The following is a 16,942-nucleotide window of genomic DNA, read 5'->3' as shown; positions in this document are numbered from 1 at the left end:
ATAAAGTTTTACTCAGTATGAGTTAACAATGGTGGCATGGGCTCATGGTTGAAATTGGATTGCTGTTATTATTATTATCCATGCACCAACCAGTTTGTTACCCACCTGGAAACATTCACATCAGCAGCCAGTTTAGAATCGCCAGTTAACCTAACATGCATGTATTTGGACTGTACCCATAGAGCAGGGCATCTAACATGCTGACGCTCAGAGGCTCTCATTCTGGAATATCCTTGGGCGACACACAGAACTATGAGTTGATCCCGGTGCATATATCAGAGTGCAAATGTTAACCAGTGCTAAGAGTGGTGCTTTGAGTGCTCAGCTGAGTAGGAGTAGAACTTGCTAACACACAGCAATGGAGTAATGGAGATTAGGAAAAAAGACAGAAGGTTGTTTGTTTCAGTGGGAAAACAGGAATTTATGAATTTTTCTGCACATTCGTTGAACTGTGGGTGGATCTAATTCTGGGAAACTGAATATTTGTGTGAGTAAGTATGTGTGTGCACCGAGAGAGAGAAGCACGTTGTTTTTCTTCCCTACGAGTTTCGCGTGGTTTAATCTCACGTCCAAATGAAATGTCCTGTAGATTACCTCATGTCGATTGAAGCGTATTGTATAATTTGCAGCCACAGGACTTCGAAGAACCTGAGATTAGAACTGCAGGAAACTGGGATAAGCTGGAGTAATTTCTGGAACCGCCAGATTGTTTGTTTACATGCAAGCGTATGTTTTGGAACAGGCTGTACCTTCCTTCCAAGATTTTTAGTTAAGAACAGGAAAATGAGGGGAAAGGAGGCGGTGGTTTGGAACAAGTCCAGAAGAATTTCCTGTCTATAGGGAGTGCCCGACTAGAAGAGGACAAAAGGAAATGCCTTGCAGAAAGAGAACGGGAAAGGTCTGGCGGTTGCAAAGCACTTTTCTGAACTCTAACTCAGGGCCGGTTAACACTTGTTCTTTTTTGTGATTAATGTCTTTGCTAATGAGTCAAATGTTGCTGTATTTTAGGCACAGAGCCAGCGTAAAAAGTCCTTCTTTGTAAAATATGTAATCACAAAACATCTGAAATACGCAGGAAAGGCCATGCAGACAGGGCCTCCCTCTGTTAGGGCCTCTTGGAAACACTGAGCTGCTGTTTTCGGAGGCCGCAAACCTCAAAGTGTAGGAGTTGCATTTCTCTGATGCAGGGCAGCAAAAAACAGGATTATCGAGAAAACAGAACTGCAAAAGGAGAAGAAATGCATCTGTCCTGAGCTGTTGATTTATGACACACAAGGAAACAAACACTAGCAGATGATGATGGAGAAGATGAAAGAACGTTCCTCTAACACTAAAAGAGAGTCAGACAGGAACACACCTGCGCTAGGAACAATAGGCTCCATTCAATCCAGCGAATGACATTTAGTCCATTTATAGTCTCATGATATGACTTCATTGTGTCCGCGGAGATCACGTGCAAGGTCAATGAGGTCTCACAGACATACGGAAATGTTTACAGATACAGAGAATAGTTGCAATCAAAGCTTTCCCGCGTGTGACTGATATATCCCGAGACGTATCCTCACATATCTGAGTCGGATCTTTTAGATTGTCCGGAATGATGTCAGTAAATGCAAAATCCTCATTTGAGATGAGGTTGATCTACAGTTTGAGAATATCTTCCAGGTTAATCCCCTCTGATCCACTGAAATGTCCCTGTCCTGTCCCTAGTCCGTATCACAAGGATCCATCAGCACTTTTATCTCAACAGTAACCGCAAAACCTGTGTGTGAGCGTTGCACATATACACAATAAATCCTTCCGGAAATATCGCGCTTACTGGCAAAGCATGGGATCAAATTACTACTACTGCGTTATAGAGGAAGTTTGCGTTTCTGTGTTTGCATGTTGGTGCATTTGGATGAGCCCTACATCATTCTAGCATCTGCATATAATAAATGTCTGCATGCACGTGTGTGTGTGTTCCTCGCAAGACAAGGGCGATCATGTGTGTTTTGGCAGCACGTCCCCTCAGTTGAGTGCATTTAAACAAGGTGTTCTCGGTTAACAGTATCCCTCAGCCAACCTGCTATTATGGCGCAGACAGATTTATTACCAGCTGCCTGAATGACATCAGCCAGCTATTTCTGGGATTTGTGGGAATCAAAGTCCATTTTGAAGATCCCGATTATGTCATTAGCTCCCTCTGTCCCCAAGCATTCGATACTGATAAAAGAATGGTGGCGGCAGAGGCAGATGAGCCAAGATAGGCGGACAGCGTCACATCAATCATATTATCTGCACCGATCTGAATGTTTTGAGGCAACCCATCACATCTGGACACCGGCCATTTCAAGGAACGCGCCACGTGTGCATTCTTCAGAGACAGCTCATGGTCTGTGCACGGTTATGCCCTAACATACTTATGCAGTGATCAAGGAGGTGCAGATTGTGAAACCCAATGTGATGTTTTTGTTTTGTTTTTTTCAGGTTGTGTATTAGCTGTGCATCACTCATGCATTAAGTTATCTGAATGAAATCAGTGGAAAACACAGATATTCTGCCGCAGCTGAGAGCTGGATGATTTATACGACTCAATATGTTGCCACCGCCTGACTTAACATAATGACAAAAACTGATATCTAAAAACCCAAATTTTTCATTTCATGGTGTGGTTGTGTGCCAGACTTTTAGGCCACTAAAAAGAAAAGTGCTCTTGTTACACTCTGGTTTTTAGATGGATTAAGCAAACAAAATAGAATGGGTTCATTAGTGAACTTTACAGGCATTGGTACACAGAGTTTGTTACTTTTGGACAGAGCCAGGAATTTCATTATGTAGCCGCATATTCAGGGCCTGCTACGCAAACTAAGTCCTGGCCAGAAATAAATAAGGATATTTCCCAAAATATTGAAACTATTCTTTAACAATAAATGCACTTTAGTTGCATTAGATTCGGCATGTTTGGCCTGTTATTGTTTGAAGTGAAGAATGGGATGTACTGGTATGGATCAGTTGTGAGAAAGCTTCACTTGTACCTACAAAAAACATCCAACCAGAAGCCACTTTCTGTGGAAAATTATGTGGATCTAGGCGACAACTCTTGATGCCATTTGTTCCTTTTCTTTCCTTTTCCTCCTTCATTTTGACAGTAATCAGAGTGAATGAATCACACAATCGCAGAGCCAACTCTTCCTGAATCAATTTTCGCTTATTATGCACGTCAGTGTCAGAAAAAGCCACTAATCCCAGGGGGTCTAAGATTTGTATGACTTATATGATTTAAAGATGTCAGGAATCTTGTAGGAGCTCCATCCTTACTGGAAATTTTCTAAAATGACTATTTGCATATTTCAGATTGAACTGATCAAAACAGCACTCCTCCCTTTGTCTCATGATGATGGCAAATATGAAAACAAACCCGCGTCTGGAAAAATGATCTCAAGGCCAACAGTGAACATGCAAATGCAAGTATATTCCACTTCCACTTCCTCATCTAGAAGGAAGAAGAATAATTGGCATTTATACAGAAATGGACCATAGTGTGTTGTAATGTAAATATTGCAACACTGCTTGGACTGGATAAGTTTGCTGGTCGTTTGCTTGCAGTCGTTAATCGAAAATAATTTATTCATGAAGCTTTCCCAGCAATTTAATAAGCCTAACATTAACACTTTGTCCAGAGATAATAATCTGCACTGGGTGCATAACATGAATAAAGAGTTTTGTTTATCTCCCATGGTAGTGCTGTCAAACATTGCAATGATAGTTTTAGTGTGAAGAGTAAATTAATAGCGCTATGTTCTGCTTTTAGCCCTTCCCAGAAGGCAGCTATGACATTCATAAATAGACACCATGTGATACTAAGCGAGGAATGCAGCCTGTGCCAAAACGTGACACCCAATGTCAGTGCCAGCTTTCACAACTTTACAGATCATCAAGTGGGAATCAACTATTTATAAAAAAAAAAACCTGCACGTTTAATCACCCGTGCACAGAGAAATACAGTAAACTATGTACCGGCAGTATGCATATTCAATAAAAGAGAAAAAAATCTGCACAGTCTGATTGTCTGTGAGCTTTGAATGGAGGGTGTGTTTTCGGTTTTGGAATTTTATTTTGAATTTCTTTCTTTTTCCTGAAAAAAACGTTTTACTTCTCATGTAGTGTCGTCAGTTCTCATTAAGAGGAAAGAGTAAATATTAATAAGAAAGCACTCGTCTCTGTCAAAATACAGGAACACTTCTGCAACAGAAGAGTTGCGCAATCAGAGTGATGAATGGTATTCGTAGTGCGCATGAACAGAATATTCCCAAGTGTTTCCTGGACTAACCTCGTATGTCGTGAAAGACAACTCCACAATGGTTACAGTAAACACAAAATACATGGATATGTTTTCATCAACATATACAAGGACATATAAATTTGAAGAAGAAGAAGAAGAAGAAGAAGAAGAAGAAGAGTAGCTTGTGAAAAACAGTGTTGCCATCTGGGTTTTTGTGGCATTCTCAACTGCGGTGGTCATGCATAAGACTTCCCATAATTTACAGAAGCACAAAGACCGACATTGACAGCGACACTGTAAGAAAGAGACTGAAAAAGTTACCAGGAAATCATTACTGAATGATTGGTAATAACACAGAAGTTGCCCTGCCCAATCAAAAAAAGGAAGTTTTACAGTAATTTAGTTCCAAATGGCGGTAAGTGGACAAATAGAAACAGGGGAAATAGGCAGGTAGAGACACAAAGTGCCATTGTTCATTCATTATAAAGACTAACACATTTTAGACTGACAGGCATACCAGGAATCTACCAGATTATCTTAGTTCATCAGTGTCTAGTGGTTCTACGGGAACTTTTGAGATTTCCTTTTACAGTCCTTCCTTTCGTGAAATACAATGTCTGTGTAAGTTAGCGCATTAGGAAATAACGATTTTATTCTGGCTCTTCTGTGCATAATAGGATATTAAAAGGAAAAAACAAAAGAAAAACGCTGTTACCAGTATTGTTGACTCAACTGGAATTCAGGATCAGTGCATTCAGCTGTGCAAACACAAAAAGAAAAAAAGAAAAGCAGCTCCAAAATATTTTGTTGAATAATATTTTTTTGCTTTTCGCCGCCCTTTCCAGTTGATAGGTCTGCTATTTTGCCCTCATACCCAGTGAGTTTACGGGAACCACGAGCTAGGGTTAATTTCCGAGTCAGTCTGGGAAAACCTAAACAGCTGTCTCTTTTTTTCTCCCTAACCAGTGGTTTATAGCTAAAAGCTAGCATCCGCTGCCATGTGATGCCTTGTCTAATCCACTTAGAACTAATTCTAAGAAGAACTACACAGAAAATTTGGTTGTTGTCGATGTATCTGTTTGTCAGTAGACAGCGCTCATGCATTTCAACCTTTAAATATGAACAAATGCTCATTTTTGGTGTAGTATTTTCATTCGCTAAGACTACTATAAATATACGCCAGAGAATGGCACACACACATGCACACACACACTTAGCCTAAAAAACCAAATGTGTCATTGCCAAACCTTCCAGCCACAGATGTTTAACCGGAGTCCCACAGTGTGCTACAGCAACAGGGGAGAAAGCTGCCTCAGCTACAGGTCACTTGGTTCGCCTGCCACCTTGACTGACAAATGTATGCACAGCCTCAGTTTATTGTAATCGACCTGTAAAATTACAGTACACATATCAAACAGCCAAGTCAGCATCCCATAATAGTGTGCATAATTGTTCCTGTTGAGCACTGGGAAGGCAGGTTCTTTTTCCCAGCTTCAGTCAGCTTACTAGTTCATTTTTGTTCCAGTCATTCCTAGTATGGACCCTGGGGAGCCTTTGAATACCAAATTGATGCTTTACATTGATGACACCATAGTTTTTCTGGAAACAAGCACGCTGTTACAGGGCTATCCTAGTGATCCCCTCCCATCCCGCTTGCCTGTATTAGACAGCACCTGACTCACCTCTGTGGACACAGCTGGTCTTTAACAAAGGCCATCAGGCACTCTGGCGTCACTCTATTTCCCTCAAGCTCCCCCTCTTGTCCTGAAGTTTGTTAAAAAACAGAAAAAAATTTGGGTTTTTCTCTCTTTATTTCTATGGATTCCAGTTTGCGTTGAGAAATGTCACATTCCTGTACGATTCCATGGCCCTGCCTAATAGATCTCAGCATTAATGAGTAAGCTGTATACAGAAAGGCAGGTCCTGACATGAAAAAACAGCCTGGGGTTAATCTACAGCAGAACAACCAGCTGAAGCTGATGGTCATAGCTGAGTCAACAGGGAACAAGATGAGGTGGACAGGGTGAGCACTCTATCAGTCACAATTTACCAAAGATAGGCATTTCCACAACTGAACAACTGACTTCTGATGAATTTTTTTTTAAAAAGTCCTTGTTTAACAGTTCTACAAACTGGCTTATAACACCCATTCAAAGTGTCTCTAAAAACATATTTTAAACATTTATTTTATAATCTGCCTTTACACCCGTTTTTATTCATGTGTACCCACCAAAAAGGGGGCAAATAAACAATCGCAAAGGCACTTTTTCAGCTGAAAAACAGCAGCACAGTCTCTGTAGAGAAGCAAAATGGAAACTGGTATTAATACGTGTATAAAGAGCTTAACATAGGACTTAAACTGCTCTATTTGATGTCCAGTATTATACAAACTATGCAGGTGTAGCTTCAAGACATAATAAATACCTTACAAATGATCACCGCGTCACATTAAAGCATATCAAGGTTTATAAGAGAGCGCTCAAATATCTCAGGGCGCTCATTAAAAGTGCACAAACGCAAACGGTTAAACCATCTGACGACAAGAAGTAAACAATAACCCGCTGCCCTTGGAAACCAGCTGTTGCCGGTTGAGAAATAAAATCAAGTTTCCCAAAATCTGTCGCCTATATGGGAAGGCTGCGATGAGCATTCAACCCTCTGTTACTATGAATTTCTCAGAAACCGATTGCACAAAGCGTCGCAGCTGAATCATTACCTCACGCTAATCACTAAAAGAGGAAGAGGAACTTTTAATAGGAAAAAAATGACTACATAGCCAAATATAGATTTATGGTCGTCGTCAATAAGCATCGAGGCTCGAAATCTACAATGAAGTTAAAAGTTTTGTGTGAACAAAGACACAGAGGTGCAGGAGGACTGCTTGGAACTCCTCACTAACTTCATTTGGAGGAACAGCAGCGGGGGGAGGGGGGCAGTGCGCTTCTCATAGCAGGAATCCTTTAAAAAAAATAAACACACGCTTCCTGTCAATCTGCCAGGAGAGCAGCTTTACTGGAAGTGAGGGGGCGGGGTCTGAAGACTCAGCCTCGTCTGTATAAAAAGGTTCACTGGTCTCTGAGAGGCGCACTCAGCTTGTTACGCACAGAGAAGGCTCTTTACTAACCTGCCAAAAAGAAAAGGCAAGACAAAAAAAACTTTGAAGTTTTTTCTCAAGCACCCAAAAGGAGGCAGGACAACTCACTATCTGAGCAAGCATTTGGATTTAACTTAAAAGAGCGACTTTGGAGAAACATCACAGGTACGGACCAGTCTCTTTTCTCATTTTTTGCACTCTCTCTCTGTAGCATAAAATCCTTATTATATAACCAGAATGTATAATTCATGTCAAGGGTGTTTAACTAACTAAGGCAAACTGTTTAGAGAAGCCGACCGTGGCATGTAAATTGCGCAATGAATATTATGTTGTCTTTACTGGAACTGACCGTGGTGCCTCAATCCCGAGGGCAGATTACACACACATACGCACATACACACTCATACACAAAGTTTCCCCGAAACGGCTGGAAGTTAGCTGAAGGATATTAGTCAAACAGGGAGAGCAGAGTAAGGCTGGGTAGCCCCAAAGTTTTAAACATGACATACAGTTATGGAAGGAAAAAAAGTTTCCAGTAGTGCCTTTGGGAGTTTTAAGAATATTCAAGTTGAATTTGTAGTTAAAGTTTAAATCAGAATTTTAATGTCTGTGTGATCAAAACTGAGTTTTAACCCAAGCCTCTTCTTTCTTTACTTCAGGTGTTTCACTCAGGCAAAGGCTGAAAACAGACCGCTTCTTGCCTACTCAAACAACCCTCTCCACCTCACCTCTTCTCTCGTCTGTGCGGCACCCGGTGCTCCTCAAGCTGCCAAGAAAGCGGGCATAGCGCCATGGTAACTCACAGCAAGTTTGACTCCGCGATGAGTAGCAGCCCCTTGGACTCCAAAATGCGGCTGTCTTACCATTACAAAACTTTCACCTCGAAAACTCAGTATCAGATGGTCCTGTCCACTTTTCAAAAGCTCCAGGAGAGTGGCTTCTACTGGAGCACCATCACCGGCAAGGAGGCCAATGCCATGCTGGCGTCCGAGAAAGTGGGCACGTTTCTGATCCGTGACAGCGCTGACCACCGACACCTTTTCACCCTCAGTGTCAAAACGGCCTCGGGCACCAAGAACCTTCGCATCCAATATGATTCAAACTCTTTTTACCTGCAAACTGACCCTAAGAACGTTCAGTCTGTTCCCCACTTTGACTGCGTTCTCAAGCTGGTTCATTTCTACATGGCTCAGAATAAAGGGAACATTCAAAGTGGGAATATCTACTACATTTACTGCAGTGGGCAGAAGATCCCTCTGGAGCTCATCCGACCTCTCTCCTGCTGCATGTCCACTTTGCAGCACCTGTGCAGGAAAACCGTCAATGGACATTTGAACATTTCTTCCAAAAGAGACCAACTTCCTCATAATTTGAAGGACTTCCTCCAGGAGTATGACGCTCCTATCTAGTGGCATTTGACTGATCCCTGTGTTAAGAGTGTAATGGAAAAAACCTGGTTGGTTTCAGAGCACCTATACACAGTCGGGAGCTGCATTTGAGGAGTAATGAAGCAGTAGAGTCGACAGAATCGAGCCCAGGACTGAGCTTGTGAAGGGGGACCACATGTGTACTGACAAGATGTGTGTTGTTCTCAAAAAAGACATTTAAAAAGACACTGGATTGAGGACCAATCCACAAAGAGGGCCAAGAGAATGAGAGCACTGCTGTGATCTGGTGGCACGAAAGAGAGATAACACCGCTATCTTCGTCTGCCTCACTGATGACGTGAAACTTAGTAAAAACCGAAGTGAGGTTCACAGCCAGCTGTCTACAGTGCAGTGACACATAGGTTCCCTCTGCCACCGCTGCTGCTGCTAACCAGTGTACTGTGAGGCTGTTTAGCTCACACATCAGCCTTAGAAAATGATCCACCAATTACAGCTGGACTGGCTTTGTTACTGGATGAGAATCTTGGATGTGTTAGCATCCTGGGATTTCTGGTCTAGTGTTCGCTGGAAATCCACAGACGATAAATGGAAAAAGCCAGAGTACAAATAAATGGACACTGATTGGTTTTCTGGGTTTATTTGTGCAACAGCTTGTGTGGGATGTATAAAGAATAGAAAATGTGGACATTTATATTTTTGATTTAGAGAAAATGTTTACGCCAAATTTTGCCAGAACAAGACCACAGTTTGTTGGAAGGTCAACAAGACTGAATCCTCAGAGATTTTACTTGAGAAAGGAGCACCACTGCCAAGTTAAGCAAATACAAAGACACCCTTTTATTGGCTGAACGGTGTCTTAGTATTTGTGGCACAGGCAGGATCATTACTGCATTCAAATGAATGTCAACATCATTTTCCTTAAAACCATGAGCTAAAATGAAATGGTTGATCTTTTTTGTGTGTGTGCGCTTGTATGCGCCGTCTTTCATAAAGATGTATTTTTGCCAGCCCAACCACTTGCTGGGGATGCTTGAAGATAATTGAGAAGTTTGACGAAGCAAGCAGACTGATACAACTTTGCACTTATTTATATGTGTACAAACGTTTCACTAATTTATAATAAAGAGTGATATTTTTTCTAAAAACTGACATCTCATTGTTTTATTTTACTTTGCCTGTGTGTGGATGGGGAGTTGTGGTGGACACAAAGCTGACATGACATGCCTGGATCTTTAACTTAGGGTTACATACACATGTAGTTTATATTTCTTGCCACATAATTCAGGTCACAAGATTTCTGCTCATGATTTCCACTTAGAGTTTACCAAGCGCCACCTTTAACCGAGATGGGAAACCACAGCTCTATATCTGACGCTATTTTTTTTCTTTTCTTTTTTGATGTATTAAACACAAAGATATAAAAGGCGTTATACTTTCTCTTTTAAAAGATTAGCTTCCCCAGAAGACAGCATGCTTGGTTTGAACTTCAAACAAAAAAGTTATTTCTGAGTGTTATTTCCTAAGAGTATTTCTTCCTCTAACTGAGAAGCTGCCACACACAAAATACTCCAGAACTGTATAACAATCTAGTCTTCTAGAGAAGTACAGACTGCATCCTTTATTCTTGCGTGACTCACTGGATTCTTTGTAGGTGTTAGTGTGACTTAACACGCTCGCACATGCACAGACATAATGATGCCGCAGTCTGCTTATAACACGAATGGATCTGATGAGTGTTCGTGTTCTCTGTCTGGTTCTCAGAAATGCTCAACACCCTGCGCACAAATGTATAAATAAGTCAACACGCGAGGTTTAGTTTAGTACAGAGAAATTCAGAGAGGTGACGTATTCACTGTTTCATATGATGTCAGTCGTGAAATAATGTGGAAAGCCGCTAGCCCGCTTAAGAACAGTCAGTTCTTAAGTTTTATCACAGCGTGTCTGAAATGTTTCTGCTCTAAGACAACAGTTTTGCGTCAGCAAGCCGTACTACAGGGCTGCAGGATTGAAAACAAAACAGGAAAGATGTGAGCCATTCTCCCAAACACGAGAGATTAGATCGACTTTCTTGTGCAGTTCTGTTTGCGCTGGTTATTTATGAGCACAACACATCCTGAGCTCTGGGGCCATCTTTCCTTTGGAAAGGAAGGCTGTCTCGGCTGACAAAGGATTTAAATGGGCCTAAACACAAGCATTGCTGCTATGTAACCAACAGTCATATCTATTTCCTTCCTGGCATTTTAACAATGATTTATGATCAGTTCTGTATTTTGCTACCTCTATTTTTTTATGCATAGTTAATCAGATCAGAAGGGGGAAAAAACACACATACAAAGTCAGTAGGAACATCAACATTGAGGAAGTGAGACTTAAATATATCCCCATCAGATGATTCGGATTCATCAGTTGTCGTCTACCCCTCTCTTTGCGTTCTCTTTGTGACCCGGGTCCTGCACCGGGGAACCTTGCAGCCAGGATAGGGTTGAGGCCCATCGCATCCCCGCTTGGATAAATGTTTATGAAAAAAATATTTGAATGTATTGCAAGATAAAAGATGCTTTTTTCCACCCACACGAAAAAACGGCCGCACCATCTCTTACAGTGTATACTGCTACATAATATCAAGAGCGACTACAGCAAGGAACACATACACAATTGCAGCCAGCTACTTGATAAATGACCAGGAATGTGCAATAACCTCAATGTGCAGCATAATTACAGCTCCTACTTTGCTTGCTTCAACAGCACTTTGCTGTTTTCTCGCTGCCTCTGGGGCTGAGTGGAGAGATGTCAGAGAGATGAAGGGTGACTGAGGTGATGTGTGCTCTGTGGTATATGTACAGAACCCTGTTTTAGTTTTTCTCTTAATACTACTACTACTTTTAATAATAATACTGATGTGATATCATGTAACTGTTCATCCACTGCTTAGAAATGGAATTTAATATCTCGGAGAAAACTGCAGGACTGGACTTTTAACGTGTACAATATTCTGAAACTGGCTTTAATCCTTCAAATATTCAAAAAACAGTCAAAAGGAAAGTTTGTAGATGTTATATTTGAATTTTCTGGTTTTATTCATTTTAGCACAGTTAATACAGAGTGTGGAACATAACCTTTGCCATCACCATGAATATGTTTAGCAACAAAGAAATGAGACAATAATTTCCAAAGTAAACCCGAGGTCCATGTTGGTATGTGTCATTGATTGTCTGATAATTACAACTGCAGTTAACACATTAAAATGTATTTCTGTCTAAAAAGACCGTGGCATATTTCAGTCTTGAATGGCAGCTGAAACCAGCCTGACCTTCTGTAGAGTCCTATTAAAAGCACGCTGGCTTGGCGTGCTGCTCGGGAGAAATTCTCTGGTAGTGATGGTCATGTGATTCTAGAGAACGAGCTCTGAAGCTCTTACACAGTCGTAAATTTGTCATAGTGGCAACACCCCCAGGCAACTGCTGTGTCTGAAGCACCAATCTGAAACCATTACAGCTCCCACATTAACTTTTTTTTCACAGGAAGTACCCGTATGTCGTCTGTAGTTGTATTCAAACCTGTTATACAGTTGACACAAAACGCTAAAAAAACAGATAGTGGGAAGACAACATTTCTTTTAAAAAAAAATAAATCTTGTGCAATAAAGAGGAACTTAAAACCAACAAATAATGTAATGAAACATATTCATCATTAGTGTTGCTTAAACAAACTGTTTTATCCTCCTTTTATAAAATGTATTACAATATAATCCGACTGAACAGGAAATAGTTCTTATTTATTATTCTTTTTTAGTATTACCCTATTGTGGGAAATGGACTGGTTCTTATATAACGCTTATACACCATGTCAACTAAGCACTTTTTTGCTATGTGGAAGTGCTTTCCCATACACTACTCCAGTGAATACTTGAGTTTCAGTATCATGTCCATGGATACTTTGGTACACAGACTGGAACAACCAGTGATCGAACCACCATCCTTCCAATTAGTAGAAAACCTGTTCTGTTTCCTGAGCCACAGCCACCACCTTTACAGTATGTTAATTTGAAGTAGTACACTGGTAAATGAGACTAGTTCCTGAGAAAACTACTCCACTGAACACAATGTCCACAATGTTGATGCTGACTGAGTTATCACAGAGGAATGACGTGTTCTGTTGTTAAACCAGTGATAAAAATCAGCGACTGTGGACTGTCTGGGACAACATGTCATATCGTCTGAAGAAGGAATTCCATGTACTTCAGCTGGAGCTATAGGTAACGTGTACATTTCCACAGAAATTAAATAAATTCCCCTGGTGTTCACTGAAATTTGTGTTGTAGTGTATAGTTACATATAAAATGCCATTTATGGCATAAATCAGGATACATGCGCTGTGGTTTTTTAATCCCATACTACAGAAGGATGACAGATCTTAAGCAGAAGTGACTGGATGGATGGAAAATTAAGCTTACTTTGAACTTACTTTACACTTTATTGTTACTTAATAGAATTCCAAATATTGTCACATTTTAAATCTGAGATGCTAAAAAACAGCTTTAATCTGATATAATCATTTCCTCAGTGTGATAAAAATGATCAAAATGGGTAGCTAGTAGGTTAGGGTTATACTCTTTGTAGCACAGGCCCTGCACACATATTCTGGCTTTAATTCTTTAATTTAATACTTGAAATGCAATGTAAGGCAATGTCAACCATCTGTGTCACCAAACCTCACATACTAACAAATATAAAGATGTCCAAAATGAACGTTGCAGTCAAATATATGCTAATCAAACCCAGCCTATTCATCTGGTTCTAAGAAGAAGTCAAATCAGCCAAAATAAGTAACAACACCTGTGTTTCCCCTCACTGAGATGAGTGGGGGGGTTTGAAATATTCAGTGCCTTGCACAGCTGCTAAGCTATTTAACTAAAGTTAGCTTATTTAGCTAAAAGTACACATTTTTATTAAGAGTATTATGGTCTCATATTATTCAACCAACTAACTAGTGAAGTGATGAACCATCAAGCAGACATGCAGTGGAGCTTAATGTTTTGCTGAAGCAAAAATGACTTCATGTGTTTTTACACATCCACACTGAACTCGAGACCAGCAAAGCGATGTTGAGACATGAACTGAAATAATTGATGGGTTCCCACGGGGAAGAAAATAAATGTGATAATAAAAACTTATTCCCCAGGGAATTGTTCTCTAGTCGTCTAAGTACAGATTGTGCAACAAATGAGAATTTACACATGTTAAGCCACTGAGTTCTACTCAGACTGCTATCAAAAAGTACACAATGTACATTTCCTGTGATAAAGTTATCTTCTGCTCTTGAGCAAGGCAGACCTACAAAAAGGTTCAGATTTCACAGTCTCGCTGACACAGAATAGAAAATAATGAACATTTTGCAGAAAAATGAAAAACAAACAAACAAACAAAGGAAATAAAGAAAGAAAAACAATACCCTCACTGATTGCTGAGTGCAGCTCGATTTTCAATACTATATTCTGCGTCTGTGCTGTCATTTTGCCTCCCTGCATGTCCTTAGCACGCATACACACAGCGAGCTGACTGCTCAGCTGGAGCTCTGGAGGCCACTGTGGAGAAACAGTGAAAGTTAGCTTCCCGCTCATCTCTCCACTCTCTCAGTCTGTTTACAATTCCATAACTGCTCGTTTCTATGGAGCTGTTGCCAATGATCTCCAGATGCCAGGTATCAAAACCAACCGGGGAGAAGCTATGACTCATCGCAGCCCGCAAATCCCTCCCACTGAGTCTCTTCTCCTGGCATGCTGGCTCTTTTCTTCCGCCAAACCTCTGGACTTACTGTTAGCACTCCACTCTCATGTGCTTTACTGCACTGCCAAGTACTGTAAATCTGCACTTGTATATTCAGGTTTTACTAGAACTGGAACTCTCTCCCGCTTCAGCAGGTTAAGGTTTCCCTGTTTTGCTTTGATTCTAGGAAGGAATTCTGAAGAAGCCCACGAGAATATTCTTCACAATTAGACCTTGATTATAAACCATTCATTGACTTTGGTTGGTTTGCATACGAGCATTCTCTGAGGGCTGCAGTCATTTCATTCTTAACACATGCCCTGGATTTTATGTAATCATTACATAAGCGAGGGTTTAGTTACAGTAATAAACCTTTGAGTTATAGCTTTATTAAGCTATTACGCTAGTGTTATGTAGTGATGGCATGTTCGTCATTTTCATAGCCATCAGTAACCTCTTGCTGGCTCTTTATTATTGCCTTTTTAGATTCAAAATTCATGACTAAGCAGTTATATTGATTTACTTCAGGTTTCACAGTTTTAACCAATAGATTTTGTGATTTTACTTAAGGTGATGATTGAGCTTAGCGTTAGTTTACGCATGAAGTCAAGCTCAGGTGGTTGTCTAGGGGGATTTTGTTTTTGTTCACCTCCCGGGAGGAGCCACCACTACACGTGGTTCTTTCGATTGTAGTGGTCATGCTTAAAATGGAGTTATAGAGAAGCGCTTTGACTCAACAACGTGTCACTCCTAATATAGCTCCACAGGTAGTGTGAGAATCTGTCTACAGTTTTACTGGAAACCAGTCATACAAGTACAACAAGCCACTCTGAAATTCGTACATTTCCTTGGTAATTTAATTCGAGTCACAGACTTTGTCCTTTTTTTGTCGTGAAAATGACAACTTGAGTCACACAGCAGCCAGAATTAAGCCATGCCTGTGCATGCTACCACACACCTGCACAGGGAGCTGTCAGTGGTGGGCAATAAGACGACAAATCATACCGGTCATAATTCATGCGACACTCTATGGGTGATAAAAACTAATCAGAGAGAGACCGAGAGAATGCTGTGTGACTAAAAAGAGGTTTTGCTTTCATTTAATAATGATCACAATCAATTACAGAAACACCTCCAGTTCAGGTAAATCGCAGATACTTTTTCTTTCTTTTCTCTATTTCCAGGTACCAAGTTACAGTTAGCTGATGTTGTCATGCGAGTGCAGAATGTAAACAATGTCAGCTGAAGAGAAATCCCTTAAACGTCCTCCTGCACTGCTGGGAAACACCCTCTGAGTCATTGCTACGAAAAGATCTGTGCTCTGTTGTAGCAGTAAGCTGGCTCTGAATGAAATGACATATTTCTTGTCCATAGTTACCACACAACAACTCAACACCAGACCTATTTTATAGCATCCAGTAGCTGAAGTTAAAAAGAAAAATGATTTGGTTACATCTGAAAGAGTTCTAACAGCAGACAAAGCCTTCCCCTTTAATTTTACGAGTGAGGGTGCTGACAGGCCAGACAGCACCCTGTAACAAGCCTGATGTGTCTCTCAAAGTTGAATATCAGTGCTTTACAAGACACTTCCATACACTGTGCAAACACAGTCTTCATTAGTTACAGAATGGAAAAACACAAGGCACACTTACACAGCATCACAAACTGCAATCAAATAACACCTAATGGAGTGTGCAAGATGGAAAAAATGTGGTGAGGTCACCTAAAAGTTTGGTACTGTACTCTACTCTCGTGACACTCTAACCTTTTAGTCTTTTCTTACTGAGAAACCCTTTAACAATAGTCATTTGTTCTATAAATAATGTACACATGGCACTACAACTTTTGCTGTATGACATAATATCACCTTTTACTGAAACTGGGTGTGTCTTTGTTGCGTCAGGAAATTTGTTCGCATACTGAGACATAGCTGGTAAATGCAGCACAAGCTGTCATCACATGAGAGATGAACACTTACACTGTACAGTACAGTCTGTACTCTGTAAAAGTAAAAACAGAGTACACATGCTGCTCACGCTCATCTGGCTCTGACAGCGCCGCTTCTTTAATATTCAAAGACAAAGGTGACGTCTTGGTTTAGTTCTCATAATTGCACTGATAAAAACATTGTGTGCTCCCAAAATACCACTCTGGCACCCAAGTCAGCAGATTTACATGCCAAATAGAGAAGAACACTCAGCAACTTCCTTCTTCTAGTGAAATTGTATAGTTTTGCAAGAGCTGCCAAGCCCTTTTCCAGAGAAGTACTCAGTACTTCCATTATTATTATTCCAGGGATTTCCTCTGATGGTTCTTGTGTAGTGAACACACAAACTCAAATACCAACAATGCTCTCTAAATGACAACACCATACATGACACCTCGAAGGAGAATCTAACACACCTACAGTTGTCTGTCTGTGGTGTACCAT

General features: G+C 40.6%; 1 protein-coding gene and 1 long non-coding RNA gene across 2 annotated transcripts; one reads left to right on the top strand and one right to left on the bottom strand.

Annotated features, from left to right (window-relative positions):
- Positions 1 to 4,082: 4,082 nt before the first annotated feature.
- Positions 4,083 to 7,121, bottom strand: LOC120744808. Its single transcript, XR_005698457.1, has 2 exons — positions 6,689 to 7,121; positions 4,083 to 6,028 (listed from the first exon to the last, which is right to left on the bottom strand). It is a non-coding gene; the product is annotated as an uncharacterized LOC120744808 (long non-coding RNA).
- A 235-nt stretch (positions 7,122 to 7,356) lies between these two features.
- socs3a (suppressor of cytokine signaling 3a) lies at positions 7,357 to 9,895 on the top strand. The gene is made up of 2 exons (XM_040049347.1): positions 7,357 to 7,523; positions 8,018 to 9,895. Exon 2 carries the CDS (start codon positions 8,150 to 8,152, stop codon positions 8,765 to 8,767), a length of 618 nt encoding a protein of 205 aa, XP_039905281.1. The 5' UTR covers positions 7,357 to 7,523; positions 8,018 to 8,149; the 3' UTR covers positions 8,768 to 9,895.
- The last annotated feature ends 7,047 nt before the right edge of the window (positions 9,896 to 16,942 follow it).

Source organism: Simochromis diagramma, unplaced genomic scaffold (genome assembly GCF_900408965.1).
Source record: "Simochromis diagramma unplaced genomic scaffold, fSimDia1.1 OVJJ01000321.1, whole genome shotgun sequence".
NCBI classification, from domain to species: domain Eukaryota; kingdom Metazoa; phylum Chordata; class Actinopteri; order Cichliformes; family Cichlidae; genus Simochromis; species Simochromis diagramma.
This window is presented reverse-complemented; position numbering and strand designations above follow the sequence as displayed.

Coding starts and splice junctions, on each gene's coding strand:
- socs3a (XM_040049347.1), top strand. CDS start 8,150: ATGGTAACTCACAGCAAGTTTGACTCCGCGATGAGTAGCAGCCCCTTG.